The 18,793-nt window shown below is 34.4% G+C and overlaps 1 protein-coding gene across 3 annotated transcripts in view; it reads right to left on the bottom strand.

Moving 5' to 3' along the window:
- The window catches only part of Erp44 (endoplasmic reticulum protein 44), a 79,699-nt gene that overhangs the window by 17,451 nt on the left and 43,455 nt on the right, over positions 1-18,793 (bottom strand). For all 3 annotated transcript variants that reach the window (XM_046457236.2, XM_046457238.2, XM_046457237.2), the window contains 6 exons: positions 13,949-14,133; positions 12,351-12,466; positions 9,954-10,011; positions 7,716-7,832; positions 4,538-4,649; positions 3,546-3,687 (listed from right to left, as the gene is read on the bottom strand). In XM_046457236.2, coding sequence (XP_046313192.1) covers positions 3,546-3,687; positions 4,538-4,649; positions 7,716-7,832; positions 9,954-10,011; positions 12,351-12,466; positions 13,949-14,133 — 730 coding nt within the window. The remainder of the gene's footprint in view (positions 1-3,545; positions 3,688-4,537; positions 4,650-7,715; positions 7,833-9,953; positions 10,012-12,350; positions 12,467-13,948; positions 14,134-18,793) is intronic.

The following is an 18,793-nucleotide window of genomic DNA, read 5'->3' as shown; positions in this document are numbered from 1 at the left end:
TTCTTAGCACCTTTGTTGAAAATCAATTGAATATAAATGAATGAATGTACTGTTGGGCTCTCTCATTTGTTATGTGGTTGAGGATGTTGTATCTATATTCATCAAGAATATTACCTTATAATTTTTTCTAGTATCCATGTCTGATATTGGTTATCAGGGTAAGGCTAGCCTTGTAAAATGAGATACGAAATACCTCCTTTCTTCAATTTTTGGGTAGAGTTTGGGGAGGACTGGTATTAGTTCTTTAAATATCTGTAGCACTTATCAGGAAATCCATCAGGTTCAGGGCTATTCTTTGATGGAAGACTTTTTATTACTGATTCAATCTCCTTACTCATTACTGATATGCTAAGATTTTCTATTTCTTCATGATTCAGCCTTGGTAGGTTGCATGTATATAGAAATTTGTCAGTTTCTTCTAAATTATTAATTTGTTGGCACAAAATTGTTCCCAGTAGTCTCTTTACCTTTGTATCTCTATAGTATTACTTGTAATATCTCTTCTGTCCATCTGTAATTTCATTTATTTGAATCTTCACTCTTTATTGGTTTAGCTAAAGGCTTTTCAATTTTGTTTATCTCCCCAAGTCTTGGGGCTGGGGTTGTAGCTCAGTGGAGGAGGCTTCCCTAGCATGTGTGAGGCACTGGGTTCAATTCTTAGCCCCCATATGTAAATAAATAAAATAAAGGTCCATCAACAACTAAAAAAATATTTTAAAAAAATCCAAGTCTTGTTTTCATTAATCTTTTCTATTATTTTTATAGTCTACTCTGCTCTGATCTTTATTATTTTTTCCTTCTAAACTTTGGGCTTGGGTTTTTCTTCTTTATGTAGTTCCTTAAGGTGCAACATTAGGGTGTATTTGAGTTCTTTTGAGGGGGTTGGCAGGGACCAGGGATTGAAATCAGGGGCACTCAACCACTGAGCCACATCCCCAGCCCTATTTTGTATTTATTTAGGGACAAGTTCTCACTGAGTTGCTTAGTGCCTCATCATTGCTGAGACTGGCTTTACTGGCGTTGAACTTGCCTATCTCAGCCTCACAAGACACTGGGATTATAGGCATGTGCCATCTTACCTGGCAAGTTTCTTTGTGTGTTCTTCAGCTTCAGAATTTCTGCCTCCCTCTTTCTCTGTTTCTTTCCTTTCCTTTCTTTTTCTTTTTTTTTTCTCTCTCTCTCCCTCTCTCTCTCCCCCCCCCCCCCCCTCTCATATCAGGGATTCAACCCAGAGACACTTAACCACTAAGCCACATCCCCAGTCTTTCTTATTTAGTTTTAGAGACAGGGTCTTGCTAAGTTGCTTAGGGCCTTGCTATGTCATGGAGGCTGGCTTTGAACTTGTGATCCTCCTGCCTCAAGCCTCTGGAGTCTCTGGGATTACAGGTGTGCACCACCATGCCTGGCTGATTTTTTTTTTGACATATGTAATTTCAATCTCTGTTGATTTTCTCAAATTTTGGTCTCTTATTGTTTTCTGAATTTCACTGAATTATTTCTCTGTTATTTTCCTGAAGTTCACTAAGCCACCTGAAAACAATTCTTTGTCAGGGAGTTCATATATCTCTCTTTCTTTGGTGTCAGTAACTGCGAGATTATTGTGTTCTTTAGCTGATTTCCCATACTTCTTGTTGACTTGGTTCTTCACATTTTCTGTTGCTTTATGCCGATGTCTGCATATGTGAAGAAGTAAGGCTTTATTTATTCCTGCAGGTATGCCTAACACCTAGCCAGCCCCTGAGGGACCAGGTCCAGCTCTGTCTCTGGCCCAGTGCCAGGTCAAACCAAGCAGCTTGAGGTTCTGGAATGGCCCCAGCACTGGCTGGCCCCCACATCCAGACTTATCCCATTAGATCTGTGTTAGACCAGCCCCAACAGATCTGAGCTCCAGATTGCCCCTGAAGACCCAGGTTTCAGGCTGTGCTACAGGACTTGGGCCATCCTTTTGGACCTAAACCTATAGGCTGTCATCAGCTGACCCAGGCTATACAAGTCAGCCCCAGTGGTTCCTGGCACCAGGCCAGCATCCATTATCCTAGGCTGCAGAACAGTCCTGAGAGATGAAGGGTCCTCACCAGCCCTAGCACTAGGCCAGCCCCAGGCTTCAGAGGATCTGATCTAAGTATGACTTTAAATCCTACTACAAGGGCTGTCATATAGAAAACCTAGATAAATATTTAGTGAATTAATAGGCTAAATTTATCCTTTTGAATGTAGGTTAAAAAGTCAAGTAAGATATGATACTGGTTTATGGTTTACAACACAACCATTTCTCTGAGTACAGATAAAGCAAGCCCAATTAAGATTTCTCATGACTTCATAGTTTATAACACAACTAGTGCCCCTCATTAATTAAAAAAAAAAAAAATCTCATCAGGAAGGTGGTACCATCAACCATATTTTATGTACCAAAAAAAAAAAAAAAACAGAACAGAGAAGTTTAATGACTTGACTTGCCAGGACTCAATTGTCAGGACTCAACTGTTGGCCTCTAATGCAGTTTTAGGACTGAAAATCTTCTAACAATCATATCTCTACTGGAATGTTTAGAAGCCTGTGAGGTGATTCATTCTGAGATAGGACTTAAAATTATCCTCTCTGTGCAATCTAGACTTTTAAGATTAAAAAAAAAAAAAAAAAGGCATTTAAACAAAATTTTAAAAGAGAAAGTCTAAGCTGATTGCTTAAATTTTTCCATATACTAATAAATAATTCTGGGCTGGGGCTGTAGCTCAGTGGCAGAGCACTTGCCTAGCATGTGTGAGGCACTGGGTTTGATCCTTAGCACCACATAAAAATAAACAAATAAAATAAAGGCATCTGTCCATCTACAACTATAAATTTTTTTCTAAAATAAAAATAATTTTAAAAAAGAAATAGTTCCATTTTTAATCATTGTCTTTAACATCTCTGAAAGGTGATAAATATTCAGTACCTGTAGCAATTAAAAGGCTTACACATTTATTTTCATACTATGAACATCTGAGAATAGAGCCAGAAACTTTACCTATTCTTGGAAAGGTTCATACTAGTTTCATAGTATGCCACTAGAATTACCTAGAGAGAACAAAATTGTGAGACACACACACACACACACACACACATGTACACACATTCCTAAAGTTCTTGCTAGGTGGAGTCACAAGTGAAAAGGAATATTACCAACTTCCTTTAACCTAACCTAGGATTATAACTGATTTCCTTGGTGTGGGCTGATAAAGACCAAACTCAATGCAAAGCTAATTTTTCACAGAACATAAATTTTCTTTCAGAGATTAGTTCCAAAGCATTAATCATTAATCACCCCAACATTACTCACAAATCCCAATAATTTAATACTGGTGCATCTACAAGGATCTATCAAAATTCTCATAGTCAATTATTCCATGCTGTATAGTAAAAAGAAGTTCAGTCCAACTTCTTCAACCCAATTAACAAATATTACTGTTACAACATGGGATTATTTGAAATATTAAGACAATTGTTTTAAATTCAATTTTGAGACAAATATCAGTAATTTTTTAAAAAGCAAAATGAATACTTACAATACATCCTGAAAGTCTCCAAAAACATACATGTGCCTAAAGCTGTCAATAGCTATTACAGGACAATCTGCAGGAGTTTTCTGTATATGCAGAAGAGGATGTCTAAATTTGTCACAATCTGCATGTAAAAAGTTTATTGTACCTTTGAAAGAAATAAAATTTTGAATAGATTAGAATTTCTTCATTGTATTCTCGTATGATTATAAACAAAAAATGACATAACAAACAAACAAAAATATTCTTTTGAGTAACAGATCAGAAAAACTAAAATCTAAATATTATAACATTTAAAAAAGAGGTAGGATTTTAATTCTAATTTTCAGGGTAGAGAGTATAATTTCCTTAGAAATGATTTTAAAAACTCAAATATTATGGTGAACTTTTTATTTTCTTTTAAGTGGGCAATCATTAGCTCTGAAGATTATCCAGGTCTGGGCAGGGAGTTCCTACAAAGATACATGAACTGTTCCCAAAAGATCATCTTCATTCCAGTCCTTACAGCCCCTACTGGCAGATTTTTAATTTAATTCAACCTCAAAAATATTTACTAAGTGACTAATGGGTAGCTTCATATAGTGCTGTTATTTTATTTGACTTTCTTCCCTAATCACAGAGGGGAAGCTGTTGATGCCTCAAATTTTGTTTAGATATTTTTGAGAAATCTGGATGGCTACTCAACTTTCTTCCATTGAAAAATTAGTGTGAATCAGTAATATCTCTGGAATTGTATATTAGAAAAGATGTCAGACAAGCATCTAAACACAGGGAAAAGATAAACTAATTTTGTTGACCCAAGACCCTACTTTTCAAGCTCTTTGATTTTTCTAAAATAAACATGCTGCAGGAAACATAAACAGAGGTGCACCACTATGCCCAACACTTGTTAAGCTTTTAACCCAAATGTTTATGTGGATATGAATGTAATGGGAAGGGTAGGGAGAAAGATCAAAAAGAGAAAGAAAGGATGAAAATAAACACCTTAATCTGTCTACCTTTTTCACTTATTAATTGCCGGGCTACTTCAGTCTGGAATATTTCTAAACTTTCTGTATCCTCTTTCATGTGGAAGAGTATGAGAAAAGGCAGTCCTTCTTCTGTCAATTCCTGCAGAGAGATGCATTAAATAAGAATCATTAGTTCCAGCTATTTTCTTTAGAGGAACAACCCTCTGCCCAACCCATGTAACAAAATAGTTGCAATATTTCAGGGGGGAAAAGTCTGAAGGTGTAAATAAATATAAGCCCTAAAGGAAGAATGAATTCACATCTTCTCCACCCCAAGTACCCAGACACTCCAGACCCACTTGCCCTGCTCTGTCGCAGGACTGATCAAACTCCCTTGGCTGATCCTTTAGCTAGTATTGCATGTGAGGGTATTAGGGAGCACCCAACTCACGCTGTGGCATTTGGAGTTGACCAAAGAAAGAACTATGCTAGTTCTTTATCATGATGACAATTTAGGAGTAAACATGATATATCTTTTCATTCTTCACAGGCAAAACTGAAAAACTGAGTGTATAAGCAATAAGTAAGCAAACTTACACTTATTTTAAGGTTTATTACAAAAATCATTCCACTTATATGAGAACTATCCAAAGCCAAAAAGTGTTTTATTTAGAGTAACAAACAAAAAACACCCCATAATATAGTCAGTTTTCAACCAATACACAATTTACCAACATTATTAACAAATACCTACCCCTATATAGATGTATTTTTTACAACCCCCCTAATATATACACACACTATAGTACAAAATCTTATTGTTAGTGGAGAATACAAGTATGATGGACAAATAGGATTTTAATCATTTATTCTCCCTAACAAATGGTAAGTTCTCACTCACGGAGTTCAAAAAGGGACTCAATGACAGAATTATTTCTATTAGCTATCCTTTTGAGAATCTCTCTAATTTAGTAACTGCTTTAGTATAAAGCAAAAATGATCTTTACCCTAAAAAAATAAACTAGGACCTACCTTCTAGGACAAATGTTTCCTTCTGGTTCCTATTCCCATGTTTCAGCCTGTTTCACTTGTACACAGGACATATTATTAAGTTTCTTGCCACATTTATGAAAAACTGAGTGTTATTTGAATTGAGATATGGTTTACATACCATAAAATTCACCATTTTTAAGTGCACAGTTTGGTGGTTATTACATTTACACAGTTGTGCAAACATCACCATTAATTCCAGACCATTTTTATCGCTCCCAAACAAAAACCCTGTACCTGTTAGCAGTCATTCCCCATTTTCCCCATCTCCCAGGCCCTGGTATCACATTAACTTTTGGTAAGCTAACTTAAAATGTCTTCTTTCTCATCTTTTATTTCTTGGGATCACATTTTTTCTTTCTCCCACTCATTAACTGACACTACTCCCCATGGTTTCTGCTCTAGTTGAAGCACCTCACCTAGTTCAACAACTTCAATCACCAGTTCTAACTGGTCCCTTAGCTATATAAAAGCCTAGCTCCAATCCATAATTTAAGCCTAGGTTTCCCACTACCTGCTTAATATCTCCCTATCAGTCTAATCACCACCTTAAACAAATTAAGGCACAGTCCTCTCCTCTCCAACCCCTCCTCCTAATCCTCCATTTCCTTTAGCACTTCATTTCAGGGCTGAATGCCTCTTCTTGAAAGCATTCCTAGATTCTGCCCCATCTCTAAAGGTAGAAATGAATGCTCTCTTGTAAACTCCAAGAACATTTTCTCAGTGATCCGCATGTGGTACAGGGCATGTATTTACTGATGTTATCTGTACACTCAGAATAATGGATTGAAAGCCCCTTGAAGACAATCTTATTTCTCTTTTTTTTTCCTCACAGATTTTTGTACACAATAATATTCAATCAACAAATGACAAAAAAATGAAAAAACGGATATTACTGAATAAATTCAAAAAGAAGACTCAGCAGTTACTTCTGAGGAAATTTAAGAGCCAGGAGAGGAAAAGTAAAAGCATGTATAGTATTTTATTAGACTCAAGAAATGTATGGATGGGGGCTGCGGTTGTGGCTCAGTGGTAGGCCACTTGCCTAGCATGAGTGAGGCACGGGGTTCAATTCTCAGCACCACATATAAATAAATGAATAAAATAAAGCTCTGTCAATATCCAAAAATCTTTTTTTTAAAAAAGGACTGCATTATTTTTTAAAGTATGAACAATAGATTAGTAGTGGAAAACATATATGTCAATTAATTTGCTAAAGTCAAATATTTACATAGTAGCTAATAATTTATACTTCCTTAGCTTCCTAATTAATCTGTGCCCACACCAGCATTTTCTTTACCACACAAATTTTATAAGATTCAGGAAGATATTAAGACAACCAGTTTAATGAAGCAAATCTTTAAGTGACTTATAGCTGGTTGGTTACAACATACAGTAAGTCTCAAGAATTATTAAATGTGCCAACTACCACATGAGGAAAGGCGAGACACTGTTTTAAGACTTTCCAGGTCTAAATCTTTGAATTCTGTTTGAGATAACTCCTATAAGAACTGACCCCCCCACACACACACAAAAGAATACAAAAATTTTTGAGCCTCTGATGACTACATGAGCTAATGTAATAAAAAAAAAAAAAATGTAAGTTACTCAGCTAAATACACATGAGGACTACAGAACTGAGAAAAGAACCAGGGACATTCATTCATTTAATAAACTATATGCTGAAAGAGTGAAAGAGTCTAATCTACCCTCTCTTTCAAAATCAAGGATAAGATCAAAATGTAAAAGATGAAGATTAACAATTCAATTGTTTCTATTTCTTTTAAGAAGACAGGAACCAAAAAACCTTTTAATGGTAAAAGATCATTCACTGTAACTCAAATTCACAAAGCATTGTTTCTAAAGACCATCCATTTTAACAAGGACCCTCAACCAATGGGTCGGTATCAGAGTTATCCAAGTATTTTCAAACCCATTTTCAAGGCTACACTGAACTATTCATTACTGCAACAGAGGGGTTCTGGGATAACAGAAGTGGAAAATTACTGGCCTATATATTATGGAAATAGCTTCAATACAATTGTGTTCACTGTGTAATTTTTACAACTGGAAACTATTAAAATAGCACAAGGGCAGAGAAAGTTTGTTCATTCACACATATAAAACACACACACACACACACACACACACACACACCACACACAAAAGCCCATACCTCTCCATTTTCAAATGTTATTTCTCGGACAAGAGGAACACATTTATCTTGAATCCAATTGTAAGTCAGGTCAAAATTTGTCATAGATCCCAAGTACACCATATCTGGAGCAGAATGCTGTAATAAAAACAGGGGAAAAAAATAAATAAATCAAGTAAACTAACCTGTGCTGACAAAAACACATTTTTAAAATGCACATATGAACCCAGAAAATCAACAGGAGATATAAAAGAAACATAAAACATGGAACTTCTGAGAAAGAAGGTCATAGATGGTTAAAAAAGATAATTCTGTGATTATCAGGAACTTGATAATACAACCTATGACGTATAAACCTTCTGCTTTCCCTTGGATTTAAGATAATTAACTACAAGTATCTTCACCAAAGGCAGGCGAGCATTTTGAGAAGAAAAATTATCTGTATGAATAAATTAAGCTATTCCTTAAAAGTTAAAAATGTTAGAAGAAAATTTGGATAGTGAAAAAGCCTATAAAAGATGCTACACAGATCTAAGAGATGGGTATCTCTAAAATTAATTACCTACAAAATTGTTTCCACATTCATTCAAAATCAATTTTTATGAAGTGTCTAACATGACGATAAAAATAATAACCAACATTAACCGAGTAACATTCCTATGTCAAGCACTATTTTAGGCATTTAAAATGTGCTGATTCATTTAAATCCTCCAAATAGCCCGATATGGCAAGTATTACCATCCCCGATTTACTAAAAACAAACTGAAGCACAGAGAAGCTAAGAAACTTTTCCAGAAGAACATACCTAGAAGGTGGCAGCTTTGATATTCAACCCTAGTCAGTCTAATACCAGACAGAGCCTGTGCTCTTAAGGACCATATTACATTGGGAGATACTAGGCTGGTTTTTGATAATTTTATGATGATACTATGTAAAGTATTATTAAAGAAATGAATTTGCTGATAATACAGGCAAATACACATCTGCCATGGTTGGAATATGGTTTGAGTATGTTCCAAGAGTCTGTTTGCTGGAACTTTGGTCCTGTGCTTCAATATAAGTGGTGGTAGAGCCTTTTAACAGGTGGAGTGGTAGAAGATAAAGAGGTCACTGGGGACCCTGTTCTAGGAAGAAATTAATGTAGTTATTCTAGGACCCTGTTTAGATTTTATGAGAGAAGTTGTTATAAAAAGAGCAACCAGTCTGTGTTTCCTGTCTCACCATAAAATCAGGTGGCTGTTCCCCTTTCTGTTCCTTTACCATGTGTGACAAAGCCAAAAGGGCCCTCACCAAAGACCAAACCAATGAGGCCACCAATCTTGGATCTCCAGCCTCTAAAACTGTAAGCTAAATAAACTTCTTTTCTTTATAAAGTACCTAACTTCAGGCATTTTGTTACATCAACAGAAAATAAACTAAAACACTAATTCCTGTTTTGACTTCAGAAGAGGAAACAAGTTTTCTAAGCCAGAAACAAACAAAAAAAATTGTCCAAATAAATAAAAATTTTAAATTTCAATGTCAAAATACTGCAAGCAACATCTAAATGAAATCATCAAAATGAAAAAATGGCCACAGATTTCTATTTGTATGTATGTTATTAAAAAAAAAAAAAAAAAAAAAAAAAACTGCAATGACAGACCTTTGGGTCGATTTGAAATAACACAAACTGTAATTCTTTCCTCTTAGTTGTGGGCCTAAACAGTTACTTTTACATTTAGATACACTTAAAATTTCTTAGCCAAGACTTAGAACAACCTAGCTGTTCCTTCTTGCCAGATTAATTTATGCCCTAGAAGATCTAGGAATTTGGCCAGTACAATCCAACTAAGAGTGACAATCATGGACCACTGAAGCATATTTTGAATGTGGCTCTAAGAGCCAAAGAGATCAGGGTATCCCTAATCCTAGTTCTGTCAATAAATGCCTGTGTGACTTTAGGCTTCTGTAGTTTTGAAACATTTGGATTGGCAAAAGATAGTGCTTCTAAGTTCCTTTCTATTCTAAGTTTCTATGATTCCACAAACATTCCACAAACATTCAAAAATATAAAACTATAGGTTATACTACAGATGTATTTACACACTAAGAAATAGCAACTTATGGGGCTGGGGTTGTAGCTTAGTGGCGGAGCACACACCCAGTGCACATAAGGCACTGGGTACAATCCTCAGCATCACATAAAAATAAATAAATAAAGGTATCATATCCAACTACAGCTAAAAAGAATATTAAAGAAAAAAAGAAATAGCAACTTACCCCTGGTGGTTTATAGATTATGTTGTCTCCACTATATCTTTCTGGTTTTGAAACATCCCTAACAGGAAGGGAAAAACAGTAATAACATTTTAAGAAAAATCCTAGCAGTAAGACACCTGAATGGAGTAGAATACGCTGGTTATTTTGCAATGCATGAACTATAAAGACTTGAAATATATACCTGTCCACCATCTTTCTCTTAAGACCGTGCAATACCAAGAAAAGTATACATTTTAAAAGAAAAATTTAATCTGAGGCAGACTTTTTAAAGGAAATTTTTAGTTAGCTATTTTTATGGCTAGCAGTTTATAAATTTAGATTGGAAGTTTTAGCACTAAAGCTGTCCTGACACCAGACTGTTTTTTAACTATGAATCAAGGACATTAATTAAATTAAACATTAATAAAACAAATATATGTTATTTGTTTATAAGTCAGATTCAATCACAAATTTATTACTCCTTACTCTAAAAAATAGGTCTAAAACAGATGAATTAAAATAATCTACATCATGAAAATAAAGTTCCATAACAAAGTAATTTTTAAAAATCTGTCCAATTCTGTTTCCTGGGTCTTGTATAGTATGTGGCACATAATATGTATGTGATAAATATTTGGTGAGAGAATTCTACAGTAAACACTACTAAGACAATTGGTAACACCTAATTATTTTAAGATTAATTAAACAATAATTTATCTCTAGTTTCTGACTAAAGTAGTCTAGGAGATGGGGAAAAGGGTGCTAACCTACACTAATGACCAGCAAGAACAGAAAGAACAAACATAGTTCATTCATTCATTCAATAACTATTTATTATGCACTTCCTTTGTATAAAGTATGATAGTGGCACTAGATATATACAGCAGCAAACAAAACTTATAAATCCCCACTCTCATAGAGTTTACATTTTGGTGAGGAAAGATGGTCTGAATGAGTACATATATTTTTTAAAAAGAGTGGCTAAGAAAGAATGCTATGAAGAAAAATAAATTGACATGCTTCTCTACATATGGTTATCAGGAAAGGACCTCTGAGAGATACAGGATCAGCAAGGGCAAAGGCTCTGTGGTAGAAGTGAGCCTGCAGAATCTAAGAAACAGCCAGGAGGCCTGTACAGCTGGAAAGCAGTGATATTAAAAGGGTTGGGGTAAAGGGAGTTTCCCCTCTGAATACTCTGTACAGTGAAGATCACTCTTACAGTGATCTCTAAAAAAACATGGAAAATACTAACAATAAAACATACACACAAACAAAATCTACAAAAGCATTAAAGCAAGGAAAAGGATAAAGTCAGAAAATGAAGAAGATATACTGAGCTAGAATCAATAGCTACTATAATTGAGCTTAACAGTTATGGGCCAACAATAAAAAAGAACTGTATTAAAGTCAAAGGATGGCTGAGATAACTACCAAGAAGAAGAGAGGATCAAGGAGAGAACCACGATTTCATTTGGAAAGAAAAAGAACAAAAAAGAAAATAAGTCAGAAATATCAGAAAGGTAAAAATCAACTAAGAGGGATTCAATGTAAGGTGTTGACACAGCAGAGAAAGAAAAGGAGAAAAGGAAGGGATTAAAACTGAAAAAGGGTCACAGAATTTGGTGGATTAAGCAGTCATTTTGCAACTGAGCAGAGACAAGTTTCATGGAGGGATGGAGGTAAAAGTCAGCTTTCAAGAAATCAAAGTTTTTATTCACCAGCATACACTGATCTTTGGAAAATGTGGGAATAAAAAGAAAGAGATAAGACCATAGTTTGAGAGATAAAAGTAATGGGTCAGGAAAGAGAAGCATGTTTTCAAAAAAGGAAAGCAGTTCATGAAGAGTCGGGGTGAAAACTCAAGAAAGCAAGGACAACTGATGATCAAAGCCCCAGAGGGATAGTTACAAGGACACCAGTGAACAGGTTAGCCTTAGAAAGGAGAATTGTTGAGCTTGGGGGTGTAGTTTAGCATATTCTTAGCATGTATAAAGGCCCGGTTTTGAACATCAGCATAAAAAAATAAGAAAAAAAAGATTTGTTCCTCTAAGACAAGAAAAGGTGGTAGAGAGACAAATGAACAAAGACAATGAACCCCATGTTTGTCAACAATAATGCTGCCATTTTGCCATAGGGTAGGTGCAATAAATGAGCTGAATAAAAGCTAGAATTACTTCACTGTTAACTGGCTCATTCTTTTCCTCTTACTCACAAAGTGAATAGACTATATTAGAAAAGAATAAACAGACTTTTAAACCCTTAAAAAAGAATTCAGAGACAGATACAAAGACTATTAGTAACTTAAGAGGACCAAGATAACTTTGGAGATGTCATCTTCCCAAAGTGACCAAACATAATGAGAACTTAACATGGCAGCCAAGCTGACCCACTAAATATACTCTCAACTAAAATACTTACCCAAATGCAGAAAGGAAGGCACAATCATCATGCAAAATACTTGCTACTCTTTCAAAAATTCTATAGTTGTCTGAATCCTTTTGCTCAAAATATCCAATGATATTTCTTTTGCTGCGCTGTAAAAAAAAGGTATCTAATTATTTTGCAAAAACTATAGTTCCTTGAGCATGCTATTTCATTTACCCATGATTCTGATAACCAAACAGCTCCAGCTGTCTCAACTGAAGTATAAACCATAAATGTATATTTTACCTTTTAACACCCAATCCAAAATTTTTAAAGATCACATTGGGCTTTAAACAATCTTAATTACAATAAAAAACAACTACAAACATTTCTGTCTAGCATTTTATCTTTTGTTGTTTATTTATTTATTTTAGTAGTAATGAGGATTGAACCCAAGGATACTTTACCACTGAGTTACATCCCCATCCCTTTTTTATTTTGAGAAAGGGTTGTGCTTAGTTGCCGAGGCTGGCTTCAAACTTGTGATCCTTCTGCCCAATCTCCTGAATTATTTGGTTTATAAGAATAAGCCATCATGCCTAGCAGCATTTTGTTTTAAATTTTCAAGAAATATAACTATTTTATCAGTGACATTCTTTTCCAAAATTATATAATTCTAAAATCTGTTAAAACAGCACAACAACTCATAACTTGTGACTGTTGATAGATACTCCTCCACAGGTCTTTCAAACTCTTTAAACATTTTACTGTATGTGTCACAATTAAAGATTCTAATCACTCTATACCCAGGACATTTCTCAGGGCTGTGCTTGCAGGGAGCTTCACTGAGTATGAAGTAATGACTTCATCCTAGACAAAAAGCAGAATTACAAAAAGCTTGCTTTGAAACAGTGAGTTTCCCTCTTGTAATGTAACCCACTACATGTGCAGCTATTTATCTAGGCCTTTTGTGCTACCTCCATAGGATTTGGGGAAAAGGAAAATACAAACATGCTCACACTGTTTGCTTTGATGTGAATAATAAAGTCCTTTGTCTCTGACCCAAAAGTCTTCAGTCTTCTGACAGCATCCATGAAATGGCAACTAATTTATTAGTTTGTAGGTAGAATAAAATCAAATTTCAAAGTTGGTAGTGACAATCAGTGACTGTAACAAAGTCCAAACTTTGTTGTTTTTCTTCTGTTTGTTGTATACTATTTTAAAAACACTACTTAGTGTACAAAGAAAGGGTTTTGCTAAGTGTACTAAGTGGGGCCTATTCTAGAAGACACTAAAACTTACAGAGAGACCTGACAAAGAAGTAATTAAAGCAGTAGAGACCTGAAAGTTTCCACTACAAAAAATATGGTAACTTTGGCTATGTATATTTGACTTTAACTTCTATCACATTGCTCGCAATTAATTCAAATTAGAGCAATTTTACTGTATGCTATATACTTTATCTATAAGTTCAGTAAAACATTAGCACTTTTCTTGATAATTAACTCAAGAAAAATTCAACCCAATAAGTATGTACTTTTCAAATCCATTGCAATGAATATAAGAGAATGTCCAGATCCTTTGTTTGCATTAGAATTTGTTTACATCAACTAAACAGGAAATGTCATTTGATCTAGCAAAAGTTAACTTACATCAAGAGTGGTGATTTCTGCTAAGTCCTGAATTTCTTGAATGGGGTCACTTTTTTGTTGCCTGATGTAATCTGCAAGTGCTTTCACTGATCGTTGACCCCTGTATTCTCTCTTCATCATCATCCCATTACGAAACAATTTGAGGGTTGGGTATTTGCTTATCCTATATCTCTGGGCTATATCAGCTAAAAGAACAACAACAACAACAACAAAATTAACATTACCTCTTACTTGGTCAGGGTGAGCCCATTAGTTCAACAGTCAAATATCTTACAATTACTTAAACAAGATCTTTTTGGTTCATGTCATTCTGAGAAAGGGAAAAAAATAATAATCATGACTTTTGTTTATACTGATTAAGAGACCAGGTTCTGGACTCATACTACCTGGTTAAATCTCAAATTTTCCACTTACTGGATATGAGAACTTAAATTTCATAAACTCTCTATGCTCTCATTTTTAACATATGATATAAGCATAATAATTTTTATCACATAAAGTTGTTTTAAGGATTAAATGAGGTAATACAGATCTATAATAACAATAGATCTATCATCTATAAACCTGAAAAAATTATAATGAGAATGAATGTCTTTGAGGTGTTATAAAGATGATGAGTCCTATTACCTGAGTGAAAAATTAATGAGATTAAATTGAACTATACACTGAAGGGTGAAAATAATACCATTAGAAATAGAGGTCTTTTAAGTTACACAAAGGCATCTGTATAATGAAAAGGCCACAAGTTTGGGGCTTACCTTACTAAAACCACCTGGAGAAATCATTTTAAAATAATTTAATAATAATTTATCTCCCCAATTAAAAAATATATTCAGTTCCCAGCACACTACACATTGATGCATACCATATTACAAAATAAATGTTTACAGGGATATAGAAATAAAAAAGTTTAAAATTAATATGCTGTTAATATTAGGTTAAATACTTGTCCTAATCCATGCAACAATGTTCTGGTCTCCAGAATGGAAAATATCTTTTTAAAAGTTACTATTTCCAAAGAAAAAGTAGGCCCTAATCTCCATCATGTGGGATTAGCCCCAACTTCCTTAATAAGACTCTTTTGGCGAAAGAATTAAAAACAAGAATCAATAAATGGGGGCTGGGGATGTGGTTCAAGCGGTAGCGCGCTCGCCTGGCATGTGTGCGGCCCGGGTTTGATCCTCAGCACCACATACAAACAAAGATGCTGTGTCCGCCGAAAACTAAAAAATATAAAAAGAATCAATAAATGGAATGGACTCAAACTAAAAAGTTTCTTCTCAGCAAAAGAAACCATCTGTGAGGTGGATAGAGAGCCTACATTTTGGGAGCAAATCTTTACCCCTCACATATCAGATAGAGCACTAATCACAAGGGTATATAAAGAACTCAAAAAGCTAAACATCCAAAAAAAATCCAATCAATAAATGGGCCATGGACCTGAATAGACACTTTTCAGAAGATGATATACAATCAATCAACAAATATATGAAAAAAATTCAACATTGCTAGCAATTAGAGAAATGCAAATCAAAACTAAGATTCCCTCTCACTCCAGTCAGAATGGCAGCTATTATGAAGACAAACAACAATAAGTGTTGGTGAGGATGAGGGGAAAAAGGTACACTCATACACTGCTGGTGGGACTGCAAGTTGGTGCAGCCAATATGAAAAGCAGTATGGAGATTTCTTGGAAAATTGGGAATGGAAACATCATTTGACACAGCTATCCCTCTCCTCGGTCTATACACAAAGGACTTAAAAACAGCATACTATAGGGACACAGTCACATCAATGTTTATAGCAGCACAATTCATAATAGCTAAACTGTGGAGCCAACCTAGATGCCCTTCAATAGATGAATGGATTAAAAAATGTGGCATATATACACAATGGAATATTACTCAGGTAAATGGATGGAGTTAGAGAAGATAATGCTAAGTGACGTTAACCAATCCCAAAAAAACAAATGCTGAATGTTTTCTCTGATATAAGGAGGCTGATTCATAGTGGGATAAGAAGAGGGAGCATGGGAGGAATAGATAACTCTAGATAGGACAGAGGGGTGAAAGGGAAAGGGAGGGGGCATGGGGTTAGAAATGATGGTGGAATGTGATGGACATTATTATCCAAAGTACATGTATGAAGACACAAATTGGTGTGAATATACTTTGTATACAACCAGAGATATGAAAAATTGTGCTCTATATGTGTAATAAGAATTATAATGCATTCTGCTGTCATATATAAATTTAAAAAATAATTTTAAAAAGTTATTATTTCCTCACATCTCCATCAATAGGAAAGGAAACTGGTTGAATAAAGTTATGATATACCCAAATAACAAAGTACTAGGCTGTCAAAAAAAAGGAACAAAAAAGATCTCTGAATGTTGTCAAATGCAACATTTAAGATACACTATTAAGTAAAAAAAAAAGCCAGGTACAAAGACTATGTAAAGATATTTTGTGTAAGAAATATGGAAAACAAACTAGGAAAAGAAATATAAATAAACACATATATACATGGAGATTATATATATACATACACTCATATACACATACTTGATTATACATTTGTTCCCCCCAACCTCCAAAAAATACCAGGAGAAAATGAGAAGAAATTTAGATTTTCTCTCTATACTTTGGTTTTACAGTTTTGACTTTAGAATTTTGGATATATTTAATATTAAGACAAAAAATATTTTTTTTAAATTTAATATTGACAATATTTTGAAACTTAACATATACACAAGTTACAGATAAAGCAAATAAACAATTATGCTAATGCCATAAAAATTAAGATCTTCAGTATAAAGGAAAAATACAAAACTGAGGAAATGCTCTATGACATTGGTCTGAGCAAGGATATTGGAAATAAATCTTTAAAAGCACAGACAACAGAAGCAAAAATTGACAAAAGGGATTACTTCAAACTAAAAAGCTCCTACACAATAAAGGAAATAATCTACAGCAACAACCTATAGAATGGGAGAAAATATTTGCAAATTATAAACTTAACAGGGGTCATACCCACAGTGTATAAGGACTTCAAACAACTATATAGTAAAAATACAAAAAAAACCTCAATTTAAAAATGGACAGAAGACCTGAATAGACGTTTCTCCAAAGAAAATATACAAATGGCCAACAGGCATATGAAAAATGTTCAACAACACTAATCAACAGGAAAATAGAAATCAAAACCACAATGAGGGGTAGGGGATGTAGCTCAGTGGCATAGGGCTTGCCTAACGCATACAAGGCCCTAGGTATGATCCCTAGCACCACAAAAATTAACAAGGAAGAAGCAAGCGCGCGCGCGCACACACACACACACACACACACACAATATCACTGTGCTCCAATTAGAATGATTATTATTAAAAAGATAAAGAATAAGTATTGGCAAGGATGTAAAGAAAAGGGAACTCTTTCTCACTTCGTGGGAATGTATATTAGTAGAATCATAATGAAAAACAGTGTGGAGGTTCCTCTAAAGATTATCATATGATACAGCAATCCCACTGCTAGGTATATACCCATGGGATATAAAGTCAGTATGATGTCAAAGAGATCCATACTTCAATGTTTATGGCAGTGCTATTCACAATAGTTAAGACAATTGTATATTTGTGTATTTTCTTTTGACAAATGTCTATTCAGGTCTTCTGTCCATTTTTAAATTGAGTTATTTGTATTTTTGCTATATAATTGTTTGAAGTCCTTATATACTGTGGATATTGACCCCTGTTAAATTTATAATTTGCAAAGGTTTTCTCCCATTCTATAGGTTGTTGCTGTAGATTATTTCCTTTATTATGTAGTAGCTTTTCAGTCTAAGTGTCATCATTAGATAAATGGAAAAAGAAAATGTGGTATACAATATACAACTGAATACTATTCAACTACTGAAAGAAAAATGAAATCCTGACATTTGTTATAACATGAATAAAACTGGAGGGCATTATGTGGAATAAACCCAGCATAGAAAGACAAATACTACATGATTTCACTCATGTGAGATTTAAAAAGATGATCTCTTAGAAATAGAGAGTATATGGTAATTACCAAAGGCCACAGTGGTTAGGGGGGAATGAAGAATGGGGAGATATCAGTCAAGGGATACATAATTACAGTTAGGAGAAACAAACTTCAAAATATTTAGATATAGTAAGGTGACTACAATTAACTATGTACACAGAATTCTTGAAAATGTATAAAGGGTAGGGTGGTATTATGTGTTCTTAACACAAAATTGACAACTGTGGGCAGTACTACATTTGTTAACTTGATTTAACCATTCAAGAATTATAGACTTCAAAACATGCTGTACACAATAAAAACATACAATGTTATCTGTTAAAGTTTTAAATAAAACTAAAGTGATTAAATAACACCCTATCTATAAAATAAAATTTTTAAAATATTCATTCATTCATTCAGGTGGTACTGGAACTAGAACCCAGGGCTTTGCACATGTTAGGCAAGTGCTCTACCATTAAGCTATATTTTATAGCATAAACTTTTTTTTTTCCTTCTTGGTACTGGGATTGACCCCAGCCAAATGACCGCCCTTTTTTATTTTGAGACAGGGTCTCAATAAGTTGCTTAAGACCGCAGGAAGTTGCTGAGGCTATCCTCAAACTTGTGATCCTTCTGCCTTAGTTTACTAAATTGCTGGGATTACAGACATGTGCCACCACACCCCGCTGCATAAATTTTCAATGTATTTTTCTCCTTCAAAAATACACTTCTAAGCATTTTCCCTTGATGGCTATTATCAAAGACTTAATGGCAAGTATAAAAATGTAAATAAAATGGAGAATTTTCCATGAAAATACAA

This window comes from Marmota monax, unplaced genomic scaffold, assembly GCF_021218885.2.
Source record: "Marmota monax isolate L192 unplaced genomic scaffold, Marmota_monax_Labrador192_F-V1.1 WCK01_AAM20220418_F8-fsc00069, whole genome shotgun sequence".
Classification (NCBI taxonomy): Eukaryota; Metazoa; Chordata; class Mammalia; order Rodentia; family Sciuridae; genus Marmota; species Marmota monax.
The sequence above is the reverse complement of the archived record's forward strand: the minus strand, read 5'-3'. Positions and strand labels throughout refer to the sequence as shown.